This window comes from Sceloporus occidentalis, unplaced genomic scaffold (genome assembly GCF_023333645.1).
Source record: "Sceloporus occidentalis isolate IW3139 unplaced genomic scaffold, rSceOcc1.0.p SCAF_97, whole genome shotgun sequence".
Lineage (NCBI taxonomy): Eukaryota > Metazoa > Chordata > Lepidosauria > Squamata > Phrynosomatidae > Sceloporus > Sceloporus occidentalis.
Window position 1 is genome coordinate 3,088,856 of NW_028317077.1, and position 20,618 is coordinate 3,109,473.

Genomic DNA, 20,618 nt, shown 5'->3' on the forward strand with positions numbered 1-20,618 from the left:
AAAACCCCTCCAACCAAACCAAGCCAATGCCTACTATGTTAAAGCACATATATTGGTGTCCAGTGATTATCACTCCAACATTGAAATAATAACTAAAATAAAGCTAATTACTGGACAAAATAAGCATGTAATCGCTAACAAATGAAGCCTCTCAGCTTTAACATTCAAGTCTGCATCTGAAAATTTACAAAAGACACCTGAATGTAAAATAAATGTGGAAAACACCAAATTCTAGCTCTGTAAACGCACATTTTGTGCCATTCAACTCTAAGCTTTGATTTCCGCAGAAAAATAAGAAAATTCCATTTTGCACAAACTTTAAAGTTCCCTTTTTGGTTTAGTTTTCTCACTAACTCTGCAAAACCACATATTGTTCTATCACACTGTTAAATACACATTTTGTGAAAAGTTTCTGTTTTTTGTTTTTTATTGTATTAGGTTTTGAGTGTCTCGGTGGAACATCGTGGAGTGTACCATTGCAAAGTAACCAGCGGAAAAGAATCTGAAGACAGTATTAAGGTTGATGTGGAAGTTCTAGGTAAGAATTTTGAAAACAGATTGAAATAACCATCTAGATTTGCAATATCTATGTAATACCCGTGGCACATGTATGGTGCAGTCGGTACTGTACATGTGTAAGGTATGTATCCGTAGTTGTTTTTTTTACAGGCAAGGTGCCACTGATTACGATCTGAGAATCTATGGGTCCAGTGAGGGCAGTAAAGCTCTGGAATTTGCGGAAGGGGTGGCTGGATTTGTTTTGGATCATGGGGGTCATCAGAGTATACATGTTTATTTTAAAAAGGGCTTGACCCAGAACTAATTTAATAAACTGTCATGAAGATAAGGGATCCCTCAACAACCAGCAGTCCGGGTGAGGTAGTGCCAACATCTCGTGCTAACCTAGGATTCACACCTTGGTCCGTCAGGGACCTGGTACTGACTGCAGTACTTTTGGACTATTGGGCTGGTATAGTGAGGCAACTGATTGCAGCGGAAGGAGCTAAACAAGGATCCCACAGCCTAATAACCTTAAGACTGAAAACATTCCTCAGCCACCCCAATAGTCTGTAGGTGCAGCAGCCAGTATCAGAACCCTTATAAACCAGGGTTTGAATCTTGGTTGAGTACCAGGTATTAACACTACTTCTTCCGGACTGCCTGATCTTCATAACATAACTGCTAGTGAAATTTCAGAAGACCACCTGATTTGCATGTAGACCCACTAAACTTTCACCAGGGTTCGACAAACCCCAGGTACCAGGTCGCCATGGTGACCGGAAAGCCCTTTCTGGCACCTAGGGTTTTGGGGAGAGCTGTCACCAGCGCCTCACCAGCTCCACTGAAACCACTCTCCACCGGTCCCTCAGCCCCTGCATTGCAAGGTGGGAATCGAACATCAGCGGCACCAAAGCCTTCCCCACCAGGCAGTATACCGCCAGGCCAAGTTCACTCAGTCCCCGCACACTGAGTGCATCTGAGCGCAGGGATATGACTTCATTTCCTGGCACTCAGAGGCAGCCAGCATGTGAGGACCGCGAGGGAGCAGGAGGCAGAAGATCCGGTTCAGAGCCAAGGTAAAGGTTAGGTGTGTGTCTTAATGTATGTGTCTAAGTATGTTAGTGTCTGTGTCTAAGCATGTTACTGAGTGAGTGTGTGTTAGTGAGTGTGTGTTGGTGTGTCTAAGTATGTTACTGTGTGTAGGAATGTTAGTATATGTTACTAAGTGTGTTAATATCATTGTAAAAATAAAACTGGTGAAATTTTTTGAAAACCCATTCAGTTTGGACTATGCTTTATGCAAGGCCAGCTCAGCTCTTCTTGTAGGAGATCATTGCCTCTGACCGTAAATAACGCACACAGCGCAGCTCTCCTGTAAACTCCCTCTTTTAGTGAATAAAGCCCTAAGTGTTCGCTTTTAGCGGATAGGGAAAGAGTTAGGAGATGGAAGCAGCTTCTAAGCCTTCTGAGAATTAAAAGAGGCGACTAAAAATAATGTTGGTTTCCTAAAAGGAGGAAGTGTGTATGAATATTTCACTACTGTAACAGTGTGCTTCTGTTGCTTAGCTTTACTATATCACGCACAAGTATAAAGTATGCCGCCGCTTCCGTAATTATTCCCTGTCTATATAAGATGGATCTATATTGCTTGATTACTATAAGAATAAAGATCTCCGCTATCTGGTATAACATTATATTTAATAATATAGAGTTCTAAATATTTCTTGTATTAAAATATTGGGGATCAGTTTTTCCATCCCTAACACCACATGCACAAATACTAATGCTTTTTAGCAGAATCCGGGCGGAAATTGCCCCTTGTTAAATCCATTAGGTGAATATGTCACTGGTGGGGATGCTACTGTTTCAGTTTCAGCCTGTTCATATAATCCTTTATTAAGAATTAAGCCATATTTAACGAACACTGGTCAGTACCAGATCTAGGAAGGAACTGTTAATTGTTCTGCACAAATATATATTTTTTTATCTTATTTTAAATGTGCTATTTCTTGGAGGCGGGACAGCAAAGTCTGGCTTGAAATTCAGAAGTTAAAATGTTATTTTAAATGATTATTAAGCCTTTAAAGAGATTCAACGTGCTTTCCAGCACTACCCATATTTGTATCTGTGTCACATTTTCAACAAAGCCTTTGCGTTAAACGAAAACAGGTCTTTCAATGGTGTTTTTCTCTTAAAATAAAAGGATCTGGACAGTACATGAAAAATGTTGCGGTGGAATGCACAGAAGGTAGCGTAACATTTCAGATATTGTGCATGTTTTTTGGATCATTGGCGATTTCACCCTGCTAACATTTCATTGAGATATTCTCTACGGTTCTTTGCTACAGAACAACAAGCAATCAACGCTATAATGTGAAAATGAACAAAAAAATTAATAAAATGCATAAAACATATACAGCAAAAGATCAAAAAAGGCAATTTTGTAACTAAACGTAACATAAGAAACATCCTATTACTGTTGAATGTCCAGGCCATTGTCAGAAGTAATTCTTTAATCTTGTAAAATCGAGCCTTATTCAGGCAGGCTGTATTAGATTGTTGCCATAGAAACTAAAAGGTTAAAGAATAAAATGACAGACCTGTTAATGTCTACAGTGGGACAGCATCTTTAAAAGATCTCCCCAGCCCCCTTATAAGTAAAATACATATCTGAGTCTATATTACATGCACTCCAGATGAGACAATAGTCTTATCTTTTAATAATCTTTATGGGCTAAAAAAGTAACAGATATGCCCAGTTGCGCCTTTGTAAAATTGACTCTAAAGAGCTAGACTGTCTCTTTAAGCTGCTCAGTTTTCCAGCTCACTTAATTTAATTACTTTCTATTTACATATTGCAGTCAAATTCCCACTAGCCAGGGAATTCTTATAATAAAGGTTTGTTTTTTTCATTTGGCCTCTATGGTTCAGTACTTACAACATGTCAGACAGCTGTTTTAGCAGCCTTGTCCACCTTATCAGAATCTTATGTCCAGCAATGACCATCACTTGGCTGTTCATCCATTAGTATGTTCCTTTAGAATCTTGAGTTGCTGCATATTCATTCATTCATTCATCATCCATTAACCTTGCTCAGACCATGAGAACCATTCACCAAACCAGTTGGGTCTTCATCCTTCAAATAGCCTTGCCAATTCCAGAGCCATCTATATCAGATGTCCTTATTCAACCCATTAGTGTCCTCTCCAGCACTCTTCCCGCTCCATTGTACTGTCCATATCATTCATTTCTATAGGTTCATTCCAAGAGTTTGTTGGTCATCCCTATAGTCTTGTCTATTAAAACTGTCTTTTGGAACAAACTTTTAGTCTACAATTAAAAGCAACTCAGCCCCTTCTTGAAAAACATTGACTACACCACAACCTTTTCTTGTCCAACCCCAACTACAGCAATTGATTAAGCGCATCCAATTAGTATTTAGCATTAATGAGTAATTTTGTAGAATTAGCTTCATCTCCAATAAAGCCTCATTAATCTTTCTTTTGACGTTAATATGAGTAGATATATTTTCTAAACATCTGATTTGTATAGGAGAAAATATAAATATGAAGATATAAAGATGAAAAATATAAAAATATAAAGATGAAATAGCTGGGTGAAAATCTGTCATAAATCCAAATTTGCAGCTGGTGAAAGACTTCTTACATTTCCAAGGTGTTGCTTCTTTATTCTTAAAGTATCTCTTGGTTTGGGTCTATTAACTGCAATTTGCTTGGCTAATTATCACTGTATTTTTTTTATAATGTGTGGAAAAACTTGTAATAAACCTGATGCATGAATAGTATCAGCTTTTGTCCATGTGTGACTTTTCTGTTCAGTCTAATGCTAATATGAAATGAATCTTGTTACACTGTTGCAAAACACTGATAATAATTTCTACGTTCCTAAGAAAATATTATTTATTAAAATAATTATTTATTATATAATACATGCTTAGCGCACCATGGTATTATTCTGTACGAATGTTACAGGTGTAGTCACTGGAGAAGGTGGAGGTCATTGGCGGGATGAGGGTAGGGAAATTGTGATCCTCAGTCTAATATAAAACAGAACCACCAATACTATTGGGATTGATGTTACTCGGTAGATGATGTTAATCTTAAACAGCCTGATAAAGGTATATGCCCTTCCAACTCTTATTTTAGTGAACAAACACCAAAATCTTTAAATCAGCCAGCCTTCCACTAATTGTACGGCCAACAACTGCTTCACTGAATTCTAGACTAAAGATGCCAAACATTCTCGTTTCTATTGAGAATATTATGGAGAATTATTTTTAAAGATTAAATTGTAAATATAAATTGAATATAGTAATATGTATAGTATATAAAATACTTTTGTTAATTCAACAAAGCAGCAGCAAAGGTTAAGTGAGTGGTGCCATTATATATATATATTTATATATATATGGGACTAAGGAGACCAAGGAATACACGGTATAATCTGTAAATTCCTGTAGATCATGCAGAAACAAAGTTGTTTGCATTGTGTAACAATGTCATTTTACAGTCCCAAAATATACAGTTTTAACCAAGCATACTATGTTTTTTTTTTTTTTTAGAGGAGTTAACGAGTGTCCTTGAAATTGATGGTAAGTGAAGATTGCCAGAATTATTAAAAAATATAGTAACAAATGTCATCTAGTGATTTAAAATAGTGCAGTAATTTGTTTTACCATTTACAGCTATCCAAACACACGTTTTGGGTCACATGCAGCAGTAAAAACTTCAGTCTCCATTTACTTTGGAAACACAGACAGGCAGAACTATTCTACTTATCTAGTTTGCCCATAACAGGAGGAACTTGCCACAATCTAGGAAAATGCTTTAAATTCAATTTAATTGGGTCCCAGGCAAATTGTCCTTTTTGATCTTAGGACAAAACTTAAGGACCTCCTACTGCAAAAGGCTATAGAAGTGTTTAGTGCCAGGCTTTGCTAAATCCATGTGATCCAATAACATTGTTTCTTACTTTTTGTGGTAAGCCTGGGTTCCAAAATATAACATTATTTGGTTCTTGTTGGTTAAAATAATAATGTACTTGTGGAACTTGGATAGGAATATTAAGAAATGCAATTGCAGTGTTGCTGGAACCCCTCCATTGGCCACCTCTAGACCACATCAGAATTACGACCCCCCCCCCGCCAAAAAAAGGCTACCATCTATTATTTTTAGAAACAGACCCATGTTAAGATATCCCATTAGAGGTGGCCACACTGGCAGAAAATCACTTAAGCGGCCCAAAGGCTGACCTGATGGGACAGCTGCTTCTGGCCATCAGGTTGGATCCATGCTCAGTGGAAGGTCAGTATGATGACTGCTGGGCTTTTACCAGAGACTCCTCCAAACCTAGTTACAATCCAAATGTTTTGGGGATACAGCGTTGAGTATGCAAATCTTTTCTTTTTATAGCATTCTGTTGGATATTAATTTGTTTTCATCTGTTTTATAGAGAAGGAAGAAGACACGTTTTTTGGTAAGCATACACAACGTTACATGAACAACTAACTTCCGTGCATAGGATTTATCTTAACATAACATTTACTATTTTTATACATGAATTTTAAAAAAAATGCATCGAAAGATGTTGTCTAAGGAGACAGGTTCTGCCTCGTTGACCACAAGTATTATGTATATGTAATGTAAAACTAAAAATCAGCTAAATTATACAGTTATTATATATATAACATAATAGTGAATATTGTAAAGGACAATTACTTTTAAGATGGAACTGTTTCATTTAACGGCACAACAGAGCTGCTTTACTCAGTGGGCAAAAGCCAGTCACCCCCGTTTCTGCTATTGTGATTATTTGACACTTACTAAAATATGCAAGGGATGAGAGAGGGATTGGGCCGCAATTAAAATACAAAAGCAGAGCCGAATTTAGGTGAATATTTGCTTTGATTTAATCGGTTCCTGCCATTTTTATTGAGCTGCCAGTGCCCGTGCATGGATCACCAGTCAAATTGGCCTGGCTATGACCCTATGCTATGACTCTTGTTTAGAGGAAGGGAACAGTCTACCCAACCCGTGCCATCGCAGTCCCTTTCTCATGAGTTAGAAAATCAGGCGTGTCTCGTTTCTTCATTTGTGAAGGCAAGATGTGTTTTATATTTTATCTTTTCAGCCACAGACAAGGTTGCACTACTCATTGGGAATATGTCCTACAAGAACCACACTCAGCTCAAAGCTCCAATGGTGGATGTCTACGAACTCACTAATCTACTCAGACAACTAGATTTTAAGGTCGTGTCTCTACTTGATCTCACTGAGCTGGAAATGAGGAATGCTGTGAAAGAATTTTTGCTTTTACTCGATAAAGGAGTTTATGGTAAGTAACTGTTTTGTTTTTAATTGATATCCTAATGACAGTTCATTTTAACTACTATACTTACAGGATGTTTTGGTAATTTTAGGTTACTTTGCATGATTCTAGTACCCACATACTTCCTGTGGTAAAGCTTTGCAAATTGCCTTAAGAACTTGGTTGAGATATTTACTTCCTTTTCTTTCTTCTGGCTTTTCTTACATATTACACCAATGTTTTCTTTTTTTATATATATTTATTTTTTTATTTATTTTAGATTTTATATAGAGGTGTCAACCCACTAGTTGTGTTACTAGAAAGAACATTCAAAAATAAGAACATAAAAATTAATGCTACTATTTTTTTGTAATTAATCACATAAGGGCTTATTGTAAACTAGTTTTAGAAGTTAATATAGAAGTCACATTTGGCATATGCTATAGACAGATAGAGCCAGGGATCAGTACATGGAGCAGGCAGTTTAGTATAGTTGCCTGCTGTCATGGTAATAATATCATTGACAAAATTGGAAATCAGAAATACATTTAAAAAATCAATGCATTTAAAAGAAAATATGAGATTTTGTTTGTTATAGAGTTCAACATGGCCTCTCTATGAATGTACAAAAGGCAAACAGCGATGTATCCTCTCCAATCTCCCCATCAATTATAAGTATTCGGAACAATGCAAAATAAAATGCAAGGGATTAGCGCTACTGACGCTCCATAAATTGCAAAAAGATTATTAAAAGAAAATATCTCTAAAAACAGCTAAGCCGTTAAAAATATGCCATTTCTATATTATTTTTTATGGCCATTGGATAAGGTAAAGTTGTAACCGTTCCCATTTGAGTTAAATTGGGTAAAAATATGTAATTATACTGTGCCCTTTCACAATTGTATTATATGATTTTCTGTACTACTGTACTTCTGTAATAATAATATGACAATATGGCAAGATAATTATATAGAGATGCTATGTAGATAAAAAATAAATTCTAGGAATTGGGCGTGGCTACGCACGAGCGGCGGATGGCTGTGTGCTGACAGAGCTCCTCACACACGATACCGCTATCTTAAGCATCTGAACCCCGAGAGAGATCATGGGCAACAAAAAGAGAGACCTGGACCACAAGCACACTCCCAAGCTGTCGCAGGGGCTTAAATCGGCCGCCTTGACGGCTTACTTTCGCGATCAACCGCCACCGCGGAGTGATAATACAGGCCCCAATATGGCGCCGGCGGCGTGCTCAGCTTCTTCCCGGGCGAGTAGTCCGGTCTCGGATTGCTCTCAAGCAGCCCCGGAACAGGACATACGAGAGATGCTCAAACGCTTACCTTCTAAGGCCGATATGGCGGCTATGATGTCCAAGCTGGAAACTTCCTTCCACGCCAAACTGAATGAGCTCTCGGCGGACATCACACAGATAGGGTCCCGCGTAGCGGACTTGGAATCTGATAAGGACCAGGTGTATGTCCAGTTGCAGACCATGAATCACCGGCTGGATCATATCACTGACCAGGTACATGCACAATATAGGCATCTTGAAGATCTAGACAACCGAAATCGGCGCAATAATTTGTGCATCCGGGGCTATCCGGAAGAGGAGGCTGAAGATCTTAATGTAGTCATTACAGAATACTTCAATACCATACTGGGTCGTCCCCCCTCTACACCACTGCCGTTTGATAGAATTCACAGGGCGCTTCGCCCGAAACCTAGTGACCAGGCACCTCCCAGAGACATAATCTGTCGATTGCACTACTTTGTAGACAAGGAAGCCATCCTCAAAGCTTCCCGGAATGCTGACATACAAGCCCTTACGGGAGTGGATGCACGGATTTTCCAGGACTTGTCTTGGATTACTCTTCAAACACGTAGGCATCTTAAGCCTCTGACAGATGAGTTGAGGGAACGCAACCTTAAATATCGATGGGGCTTCCCTTTCTCCCTCACGGTGATCCACCAACAGCGCACTTATATGATAACCAAGGCACAGGAGATCCCGGCCTTCACCGAAGCTCTGGGCCTTCCGGATATTCTAATACCGGACTGGACGGACTTACCGCTACAACCATCTTCCCAGCTGCTGCCCCAGAGACAACGCTGGCAGACGACACAACAAAAGCGCAAATCGCCGACTCCGCGTCTGGGTCCTCTCTCGCTCACCCAATCCTCACGGGTTAAGATCTCTTGAAGGTAGATTGCTGGCATTCATCTGGGTTCTGAATCTGCGCCTTGTCTTCTAGACATTGGCTCTGCTACCTGACTGAACGCTTCCAGTAATATGGTTTTTCTTTTCTCTTCTTAATATGTTATGTTTCTTTTACACGGGTTTTTTGAGATTTTACGCAATTACTTATTGCTTGACACGATAACTCTCTCTCTCTCTCTTGTTGCCACTTTGTATTAGAGGGGGTCACCTGATTCATATATATACTATACAGCACTCCTCTATGTAGTTGCGTGACCCCATTGTCTTTTGCACTCATGGGTTCTATACATATCCACTCTCTGGCCTCGGGCCCATTTTTACTGTGTGGTATCCGAGGTCGAGCTGTTTATTGTTACACCTGCTAGCCCACCCCCTCAGCAGTGTTTGCCCTCTGACACCTGCTGCTGCCTGAAACTACTGGTTGATTCCGGCGGCTGCCGCTGCGACTTCATGATGTATAGTTTGTTTTTCTTTATGGTTTTGTTTCCCTGTTTATTTCTTGTGACACATTTTATCGAGGTTTCTTGCCGAGCGGTGTTCTATGCCTCTATTTCACGTCTGATTTACATAAATGGCTAACTTTAATTTGATGTCTCTTAATGTGAGGGGGCTAAATATCCCGGAGCGGCGTACTATGGCTCTCCAGGAAGCTAGCCGCCAAAAGGCAGACATTATATTTTTTCAGGAGACACACTTCAAAGCAGAGAGTGCTCCGTCACTCCGCAATCGTCATTATCCGGTGGGGTACTTTGCTAACTTTACTGCAAGCAAATCTAGAGGAGTGGCAATTTTGTTGCGAGCAACTCTCCCATTTACTTATGTTGACCATAGATCTGATACGGGTGGCCGCTATCTCCTCCTGAAGGGGAAAATTGGTGATACTTTGTTCACATTTATTAATATATACTTACCCAACTGTTCTCAATGTCGTGCGTTGGCGACGATCCTTAGGATTTGTGATAACTTTGCTGAGGGGCATGTAGTATTTGGTGGTGACTGCAACTTCACTTTAGACGGACACTATACTGCCGCAAGCGATGAGACCCACCAACCTTCTTCTCTCACGACTAGGGCTGCGGACCTCCTACATAAAGCACAGCTGACGGACTGCTGGCGCATAATGCACCCGACTGATACCGATTATAAATTTTTTTCCGTTTCTCGACGTTCGTATTCCTGCATAGATATGTTATTCCTTTCCCATTATGCTTTGCCCATGTTATCCGGGGCTGAGATTGGTAATATCACGTGGTCGGACCATGCCCCTATATTCCTTACTCTAAATGTGTCTGCGCTGTCGCGGCCTCCGAGACATTGGAGACTTGACGACACCTTATTAAACGAGGCTACTGTACTATCACTTCAGTTTGGGAGGAGTTAGGCCATTACTTCCGCACTAATGCAACAGACGATGTTACCCCTATGACATGTTGGGAGGCACATAAGGCAGTTATCCGTGGGCGCTTGATTCAGCTGAACTCCCGGCTTTTGAAATGTAGGGCAAAGCAACTGAAAGACTTAGCGGATAGGATTGCTGTACTTGAGCATTATAAATTGCTGACGGCCGCTCGCACTGATTTACACATTTTGCTCTCTGACCGGGCCAAGCGCTCCCTGTTGCATAATAGACACACCTTCTACTTACATGGCAACAAGAGTGGCAAATTGCTCGCTAAAGCCCTTAAGGCGAAAAGACAATCCTCATATATAGCGAAGCTCAAAGCCCAAGACGGGTCTCTCAAACACTCTACGCCTGACATTGCCCAGGTCTTTCATAATTATTACCAAACCCTTTATAACTTATGGCCCACCCCGGCCCCGTTGCAACACACGCAGGATGTTGCGCTTTATTTGGAGAGACACCTGCACTCTACTCTCCCACCAAATGTCAGACACCATCTCGATTCTCCCATCTCCTTAGATGAATTTTACGCTGCACTCAAGGCCACTCCATTAGGGAAAAGCCCGGGCCCTGATGGCTTTACAGCCAAGTATTATAAACAATTTGCACAGGACTTAGCCCCTCACTTTTTACTAGCCTATAATTCTTTACGACTCCACCCCACTGCGCCTCAGTCTCTTACTGAAGCCGCAATCACAGTTATTCCTAAGCCTGGCAGGGACCCATTGTTCTGCGAAAATTATCGGCCCATATCGCTAATTAACGTTGACTTGAAAATATTCGCCAAGGTGTTGGCTCTCCGACTTCGGCCGTTTATGGGGGGACTGGTCCACCCTGATCAGTCGGGGTTTGTCCCTGCTAGAGAAGCCAAAGATAACACCACTAAACTCATTAACCTTATTCATGCTTCTCACGCCCTAAAAGACCCAGCTCTGTTGATGGCTGTAGACGCTGAAAAGGCGTTTGACAGGGTGGGCTGGTCCTTCCTCTTTGGGGTTGTGCGGGCCATGGGCTTTGGGCCAGGCTGGCAATCTTGGCTACAGGCGCTTTACTCTAACCCCTCCGCGAAGGTGGTGGTTAATGGGGAACGCTCTTCTCCTTTTTCGATTCAAAATGGTACACGACAGGGATGTCCCCTCTCCCCTTTACTTTTTGTTTTGATTCTCGAACCCCTGCTCCAGGCTATCAGATCTAATGACTCCATTAAGGCGTTTCGCTTAGGACAATCTGAATACAAGACATCGGCCTTCGCTGATGACCTTTTATTTTCGTTATCTAGTCCCTTGCACTCTTTACCACCTCTTATGCGTGAATTGCATGAGTATGGTGTTCTTTCGGGTTTCAGGGTTAACCTGGAGAAGACAGAAATCCTTAATCTATCGGTCCCGAAGAATGAGGTGTCTCGGCTTAAATCTCTATACCCATTCACTTGGGCTAGTGCCTCGGTTAAATACCTGGGCGTCCAACTCCCTGCCGCTACACAATCATTGTTTGACTTAAACTTCCCTCCCTTACTTAATTCGATTAAGGCCGATCTCGTGAAATGGAATATGCCGCAATTTAATTTAATCGGCAGGATTCATATTATTAAAATGAATATATTGCCGCGGCTGCTGTATCTTTTACAGACGTTACCCATACATATTCCCCCTGCCTTTTTTGCCGAGGTCCGTGCAATCTTCACGAAATTTATATGGGCTCATAAACGCCCGAGGGTCCGCTATGACTTGTTGACTCGTCCCCTGCGATTGGGGGGTTTGAATCTGCCTGACCTGAAATGTTACCATATGGCTAGCCTGCTTACGAGACTGTATCTATGGGCTAGGACTGATACCTGTAAACAATGGCTAGATATAGAGGACTCTTTTTCCAAGGTTCCCAGACAGTCCCTTCCTTGGCAATCTGCCTCGTTAGCAGCTCTGGGGTTGGCCAATCACCCCACTATTACCCCTACTTTGCTGATGTGGAGGAAACATAAATTGGACATGAATTGGTCTTCGGCCAATTCCCCACTCACTCCGATCTCCCACAATCCCCTTTTTCTCCCTGGTGTAACGGGTCTGGGCTCCTTTCAGGATCCTAAGACACCTTACGTTTCTCTGCATGATATTGTGGATGACGGGGGTGTTAAGTCCACCTTTCATGATTTGATTCGTAAGGCCATGTACAGCTCACCTCCCTTCTATATGAGAGCTTGGGAGCGAGACCTTGGCTGTGTACTTTCCCCTCAGCAGCGGCGTAGGGCAGCGTCTCTGATGTCCTCCTCGTCCCCTGACTCCTATCTCCGCCTCCTGAATTTTAAGCTACTGTGTAGATGGCATCTGACGCCCGATACACTTCATAAAATGATCCCTGCACAATCAGCTAACTGTTGGCGATGTGGTTTCTCACCCGCTACCCCTGCCCATATATGGTGGACATGTCCTAAAATCAAGACCTTCTCACGCCATTGTCTTTTCGGAAATACAAATTTTCCCTTATACCGCACCTCCTTAATGCGGCGAAAACACTCATTCCCAGGCACTGGAGGCAACCTGAACCGCCTACTTTGCAGGAATGGATAGTAGAAGTTGAACGTATCCGTTGCTTGGAGGAACTTACCTTTAGCTTGGGTAAGAAGTATCACCTGTACCTCGCCACTTGGTCCCCTTGGCTTCGTTACACTTCGTCCACGGGTGATTCCACCAGATAGCTGACCTGTCGCCTCCCTGTGCTGGAAGTCCCTCCCCCTCACTGAGACATATACACTTGTACACCATTCGCTCAAGTTAGCGCTTACAGTGATTCTCATTCGTGATGATTTATATATTTCTTTTTTCTCACCGCTTTTTTTTAATTTATTTTTATTTTTATGCTCTTGTCACCCATCTGTGTGGGGTCTCTTCATTTACTGATTCCATGCAGTGTTTTCCGTATCTGAGTTCTCGTAGGACTACTCGTCCCATCCTAGTTCATTATGGCTTGGGTATTGTGTCACGCTTCCCTGTTGTCTCTCTCCTCCTTCCTCTTCTCTTTTCTTGTACTTCTCTTCACTCTGGTATTTCTCTCTCTCACCGGGTTTATTGTCTCTTCCTTATGCTCAGTACGATTTTACTGTTCTGGTGATCGAATGTAACCTGAACTGCCTTTACCACCTGCGAGTGGTTTATTGGAATGTATTGTTCTTCCCCCTTACCCTCTTTTCTTTTCTGTACCCTTATTTGAAAACCCTTGAATAAAAATATATTTAAATAAAAAAAATAAATTCTGCAGCCTGCTCAAAATCAATGATAAACACAGCATTATAATCTTTAAATATTATTACATACGGTAAGCAAGATAATTATATATATATACACGGCAAGGATTATGTTATCATCCACTGTTGATAATAGATTAGAATCTTTTTAAGAACTGTGGTATTGTTTGTTTTTCCACAATGAAATGCTTTTACGGTCCGCACACAAGGAATTTGAGGTCAACTGAGTTGGCTTAAAGGAACAGTCATGTCATTTACCGTAATTTAATTTTTACGTAGTCTATTAGTCTATTATGGTTGCAGGCTCTTGTAGCTCTGCACAGTGTCTCTGCAAGGTTTCATGTCTCCAGACCTCTCAGGCTAGTGTGCCATTGGCGTGAATGGATACCAGCAGGGTCCAGTCCTCAACCCTGCCATTGGCATACCTCCCAACCATCTCGTTTTTGGTGGGACAGTTCTGATTTTTGGACACTGTCCTGCTGTCCCTTGCAGCTGCCTCGCTGTCAAACTTTTGCAGAATCGTGGGGCTGTTGGGCATATCCTTTGACCCCCCCTCCCCACTCCAGTTGCCCCCAACCACCTGAAAGGGTAGATATGCCCTAGTGAGAATGTATTGGACGCATACAAGTGAAACGTCACTTACTTAACTGAAACAAAAGTGACGGGTGGGGGAACACTGTCTGACATACTGATTACGGGAAAAATTAGCACCATTTTAACTAATTCATAATTTAATTATTTAAGTACTGTATCTCTCTTTAATGCGCATAGATTTAAAAAAATAAAATCGGATTTTTTTTTTTATTAAAGGGTGGGAAATGTAGACAAAACAAAAGAATTAAACAGATGGATCATTTTATTGTATCATGAAATTCCAATGTTGAGTAATCTTTTACATGCGTGAAACTGATGTTGCCAGAAATTTTATGGGCTTCCTTGGTGTCATGTTATGTATGACAGGCACAGGTGTTTATTACCATACATTCTGTTTAAACTAGTACAAAAGGGACATTTCCCATTAAAACTGCCAGTTTAGCTAAAAAGACCCTTTGCCAAGACTTCTTCTAGTGAACTGTATACCTTTTTGAAATGTTATTTTATTGTTGATTTTGTATTCTCCATCGTTAGTAATGCCTTTTATCGGACCAAGACAGAAAATTGGTTATAGCTATGTTGGACCAAGTCTGAGTCTTTAGTTGAAGTTGATATCTTTTATTGGGCTAACAAAGAAAAAAGCATCTAAAAGCATCTAAAGACTTCCAAGGTCCATCGAAGAAGAGACTTTTGGGGACCGAAAAAAGGGGATAAGTCAGCAGTGTAGCCAGGAGCAGGGGTTTAGCAACACTTTACATGGCATTGTGACCTATTAAGGGATCTTTATTATTGAGTAAGGCAATTAAAAAGATAATAATGTGTTTTAGTTTATTTCAATTTATTTTATACACATTATTGTGACTTTTGAGGCTGCAGAACAGTGTGATACCCTCATACCCAGCAAACATTTTGAGCTCCTCGAAAAGAGGGGCATCAGGGGAGGAAAGGGGGATGTAGGGATTTGGGTACCAGGGGAGATAATTGGGAGGTGTAACATAAAATGCAATTACAGGTGAATTGGAAGTCCTTTAGTCACACTAATTTCATACATTCATGCTCACACTCCCCTACATACACTGTTTTTTTGTCTTTTAGGTTTGTTATATTATGCAGGCCATGGATATGAAAACTATGGGAACAGCTTTATGGTGCCTATAGATGCACCCAAACCCTACGGATCTTCAAACTGTATGTGTGTGCAAAGTATATTGAAGCTGATGCAGGAGAAAGAGACGGGGCTTAACGTCTTCCTACTGGATATGTGTAGAAAACGGTGAGTTTTGCTGTCAGGAATCATCATCACAGATAGTATTAATGCGTTCCCCTAAATCACCCTAGTAACATTTGTAATTATTATTATAATCTAATATCCTACAAGTCTACTCTGATTAATCTGTTTACGTGGCGGTACCTTCTCGGAATATAGCTTCACATTATCATATATTTGCATATGTATTGATTATTTTGTTTTATAAGGAGTGCCCCTTTAGCAACCTTTGATTAGGATAACATTTGATGGGTTTTTTTATTGTAGGAATCAGTATGATGACACCATAGTGATCCCAGACAGTCTGAAGGTTACAGCTAACATCGTTTTTGGATACGCTACGTAAGTTTTATCACCGCTTACTGACTATTGTATATCATTATTGAGAAAATACTTCCCTTATTGCTCCTAAAATGTCTAAAAGTGTAAATTCACTGCTGAGCCCATGACCTTTTTTGCCCATACTGCCCTGAAAAAAGTATCAGCGATTTGGTTTATTACGGCATCTTCTCGCCTGCGGTAACCTCAGACCACTATGTGACCAAGTGGTAATTTACTTCAAACATTGCCCTCATTTGAAGATCAGGTTGATCAGTGATAAGGCTGCTTTGAGTGAATTTGTGGTCCGCAGGACTGGATGATACAGTATTTTTTGACAAAATGAGCAAAGAGCTTAAAAAAAAGGATCCAACCATAATGTAAATGCTGCCTAAGGGGCTGGCTGAGGAGTATGGGAGATGTAGTCCTGCAGCAGCTGGAGGGCCGCAGGTTGGACACCCCTGCTCTAGGACACCCCAAGCAAGAGTAATCTTGTGTTCCTCTCTTGCCATTGTTTCCCCTTTTAGGTAGCATTTTGTTGTTACACAATTATTGCATGTTTATACAATTTAGTTTAAAAACATGTTTGGCCCTGCTGTTTTATCTAAACTTTATTGTGGCTGCAGGACAATATAATACATCCGTACCCACGAAATATTCTAAACTCCCTGGAACGGAAGTTTAAGCTGATATGGCCATAGTATGGTGGGCCTAGGGGCTGCCACCACTTCGGACCTGTCTCCCTGAGAAACATACACCAAATCCCCATTTGTTTTAGGTGTCAAGGAGCAGAAGCTTTTGAAATCCAACGTTCTGATTTGGCAAATGGAATCTTCATGAAGTTCTTGAAAAAGCGCCTTTTGGAGGAAAAGAAAATCACTGTTCTACTAGACCAAGTTGCAGAAGGTAGCGAATGTTTTTACTTAAAAAAAAAACTTACAATGCTTACAAATTGAAATCAGCATTATGTCTGAATCAAGAGACGTTGTCTGTATGCAAAATAGCATTTATCATATCTGGGAACAGCCCTGCTTCCTCGGGTCTCTACATCGGTTTCTTCTCTCTCTGGGCGGAAGAGCTGTGTTTGGCCATGCCCACTCCACCCCACCCACTTTCCACAGCACCCTACCCAGTTCCCTCCCACTAAAGCCTGGGTTGCCACACCCATTCCCAAAGCCAGTCCCCCAGACAAGGGTGACCTCCAGGTATGGTGGTTATCTGTTAAGAACAATTATTGTGCAGAGTGGTAGAAGCGGAGCAATTAGCAGGAAAATATAATTGGTTGCTATGGCTATTGCTTGATTTTGATTGTTTGCTAAACAAACCAATATAACTATTTTATAGGATTTATATGATCTGCCCTTACAGTTTAACCTGGGAACTCTGACTCTGAAACTCCAACTAAAATGATTCAAATTCAATTACCCATAATGCATAAGAAAACGTCAAACCGTGGATAGATTTTAATAATACATTTATTGGTGCTAAAAGCTGTGAAGGTGTCGATCCATGTTAGAGGTTTCTGTAATTCATGTGGGGAAAGACACTGTGTGTTCGCAATTCCATATTCCAACGGCAGTAACCTTTTTCTCACATGTTGGCCAACATCTCCTAGTGCGAGCAACTGCTAATGGTCATTCTTTTTATATTTCTTCCAGACATGGGCCGGTGCCAGCTTACTAAAGGGATGCAAGCTCTGGAAATCCGCAGCAGTTTATCAGCAAAAAGGGCCTTAACTGACCCCATACAACAATCGGCCTGTTTTTTGGAATCCTCGAAGAGTAACCTACACTGGGCAAAGGCTAATGGTAATATGCGTTTGTAGCTCAGATCGTCTGGCATTCCAGATCTTCTAACTTCCATAAATAGGACAGGGAGAGCATCATAGAAATTGTTGTCTATATAGCTACATAGTAAGGTTGAAAAAAAAATAAATCCATTAAATTCAAGCTGTTCAAGATATCTGAAATTGCACTAATCAAGATGAAGATGAAACCCACAGTCTTAATCTGATTTTACATAGAATGAGAATAACATTTCTGATCAACAATATTTAAAAAGTACAATCTAAAAGAATAAAGGCAAAGCCTCTACGGGTGGTTAATTATTGTGAAGAATGTCCTCTGTTTAAGATGGAACTATGGCTCCTCCAAACATAGTAAATGGCCTCATTCCCTGGGGGTCAAGATTTGCCATGCCAGATCCATGTGTCTTTGGACTAAAAGTCTCATCATCCCCTGGTTGTTAGAGGGAAATTAATATTAAAAATTGCCCAGCTTTGGAAGTAGACACTAAGGCCAAACATGTAACTAATAACAACATCATTTTTTTTCTAGAACTCCCGGAAAGCATGTGCATCGAATTTGAATGTGGGGTTAAAATCCAGCTTGGTTTTGCAGCAGAATTTTCCAACGTCCTGATAATCTACACAAGGATAGTGGAGAAGCCATCCGATATAATTAACTGTAATGCAAATATCACCAACTTTCCATTAGTAAGTAACCTTTTTTTCATGTAATTTGATGTAAATGACAGAGAAAAACCTGCCAAAGAATTAGTGTAAATGTAACGAGTTAACTCGCCTTATTGACCCCTTAATGACAAAGCCCGTACATGTACAGGCTCAAAATGCATTGTTTTCAATGGGTTTAGGGACCGCCCATTGTCCTTAAGGGGTTAACAAAAAAAAATAAGCTACGATTAAAAACATACACCCCTCATGAGAGCAGATGATTTATTAATCTAGTTTTGGGAGAAAATGTAAATTGTATGTTATCTTGTCAAATATATCACTAAAAAAATCATCCCATAGAAGAAAAACAATATAATGGCAACTACGACTTATGATAGTTTTCTTTCAAATGATTACTTAACAGGACTTATACGTGGACCCCAAAGAAACAAATAAACAAACTCCGGAGGAAACAGGGAGTTTTTTGGTGTCTAAAGACCTTCCCAAGCACTGCCTGTATACGCGTCTCAGTTCTTTGCAGACACTAAAGGTTGGTATGCAGACTTGTCCGGCTTCTTCTGATAATGGCTCACCCTATATTGTCATCTCCTGTCTATCCCTTAAACAAACCTCCGGTCGCTTTATCTTTCCTGCCCTTCACTATAGGCTGATGAACATTAAAAAGCCTCATCTAAGGCAATGTCTGGTGCAGGTGTATGCCTGGCTTACAGCTCATCCCAAAATAAAGTGTGGAAGTTGGGTTGGACTGTGGCCACGTTCGCCGTGAGGCACGCAAAAGAGATGCTTATAGGACAGCTTAGATGTTTTGCGTGAAAGTATTGGAATCTGTTCTTGCTCTCAAAATGATTTAATATTATACATATAAAAATAAAAACTATTTTATATGTAATTACCTGGCTCTTGTGCCCCAGTTTGATAGCGGAGAAGACCCATTCGGGCCATCTAGTCTGAACATTTGTTGTTTGTCTTGTCTTTCAATTCAGGAGCCATATGCCTATCCCACATATGTTTAAGTCCCCTTACTATATTAGCCTCTAACGCTTAAGCTAGCCTCTGGAACTCTTTATATTATGACCTTTTATGTATTTAAATGTTCAAATGATTGCATTTTCAGGAAAACCTGACATTCACAGTCTGTTTAAGCTACATGTATCACGGAATCGAAGACATATTGGACGAACAAAAGGAAATTGACGTAGGAAGACCGCTAATTTCAAAGTTGGATATTCATTCTGGAATTCAAAATCCATGCTCAAAGAGCTGTCTGTTTCCGGACAGCCCGTGTCACGTCCCTGAATACTTCGGGGCGACGTCACACCAAAGACGCTACGTTCAACCTCCAAGCTATTCGCAGTCTATGTACTTTAGGGTCTGTCCAGATTCTAGACTGGGTTACTTACCGGAATGTTCAACATCACCGAATATTCCAGAGGAGAATGCCGATGAATACAGCGACTTTGCTTCCGTCATGTAAGAGAAAATCTGCCAACATAGCATATTCAGTATTGTGATTAACCCTTCACTGGCCCTCTGAAAGCTGTGGTAACGGTGTCTCAAATACCCCAGTTTAATAGCAGTTTATGTCTCATGAAATATTTACCTCGGGCACTTCTATAGGCCAGACTCCTCACTGTGGAGCATCAGTGTACAACGTCATATCCCAGATGTTTTTAATGCATCTTATGGGGGCCATGCCAGCTCGGCAAAGTCTTCCAGAGTTTAAAGGGGTCTCTCTCCCATTGGGTAGTGTCATCACGGGAGCCCTGATTGGCCAAGTGGACGATCCGTTCCCCAGTATTCCTGCTGCCACTTCTGCTTAGTTAACAATAAATGTCCCCCAAATACATTTTTGTGGTGCTACACCGTTCATAAGTCCCTTATAAGTCCCTGATATATATAGCTTTGTATACATTAAAAATAATGGCCTCTATTTTCTCAATTTCTCATTTGAAAGAAGGATACCCCTTAGGTACCGTTCTACTTGATAGTTAAGATTAAAAGGGGCAATATATAATATATATATATATATATATATAATATATATTTATATATATATATACTCAATATAAAGTGCTTATAGCATAGGCACTGACTCAGTTGGGGACTACTAGGGCATTCTGTGTCTCATTTAATTTAGTATTATATCAGTTGAATAGAATGTGTTTTTGAGTGGATGTTATTTTAATGGAAGACGAAATCTAGCTGATATATAAGTGAATATTACTAACCATATAGTATGACTAGTGGGAAAAATATTGATGGTTCCATCTTCAACCATGT

General features: G+C 40.6%; 1 protein-coding gene across 1 annotated transcript in view; it reads left to right on the plus strand.

The window, feature by feature from the left end:
- LOC149284233 (mucosa-associated lymphoid tissue lymphoma translocation protein 1-like) overlaps positions 1-19,812 on the plus strand; it is a 31,117-nt gene extending 11,305 nt beyond the window's left edge. Inside the window, 13 exon segments of the mRNA XM_089497006.1 lie at positions 439-552; positions 2,731-2,749; positions 4,610-4,639; positions 5,084-5,095; positions 6,397-6,411; positions 6,652-6,855; positions 15,376-15,553; positions 15,815-15,889; positions 16,644-16,771; positions 17,524-17,673; positions 18,202-18,359; positions 18,742-18,867; positions 19,453-19,812. Of these exon segments, the coding sequence (XP_089353132.1) occupies positions 439-552; positions 2,731-2,749; positions 4,610-4,639; positions 5,084-5,095; positions 6,397-6,411; positions 6,652-6,855; positions 15,376-15,553; positions 15,815-15,889; positions 16,644-16,771; positions 17,524-17,673; positions 18,202-18,359; positions 18,742-18,867; positions 19,453-19,812 (1,569 nt within the window).
- The last annotated feature ends 806 nt before the right edge of the window (positions 19,813-20,618 follow it).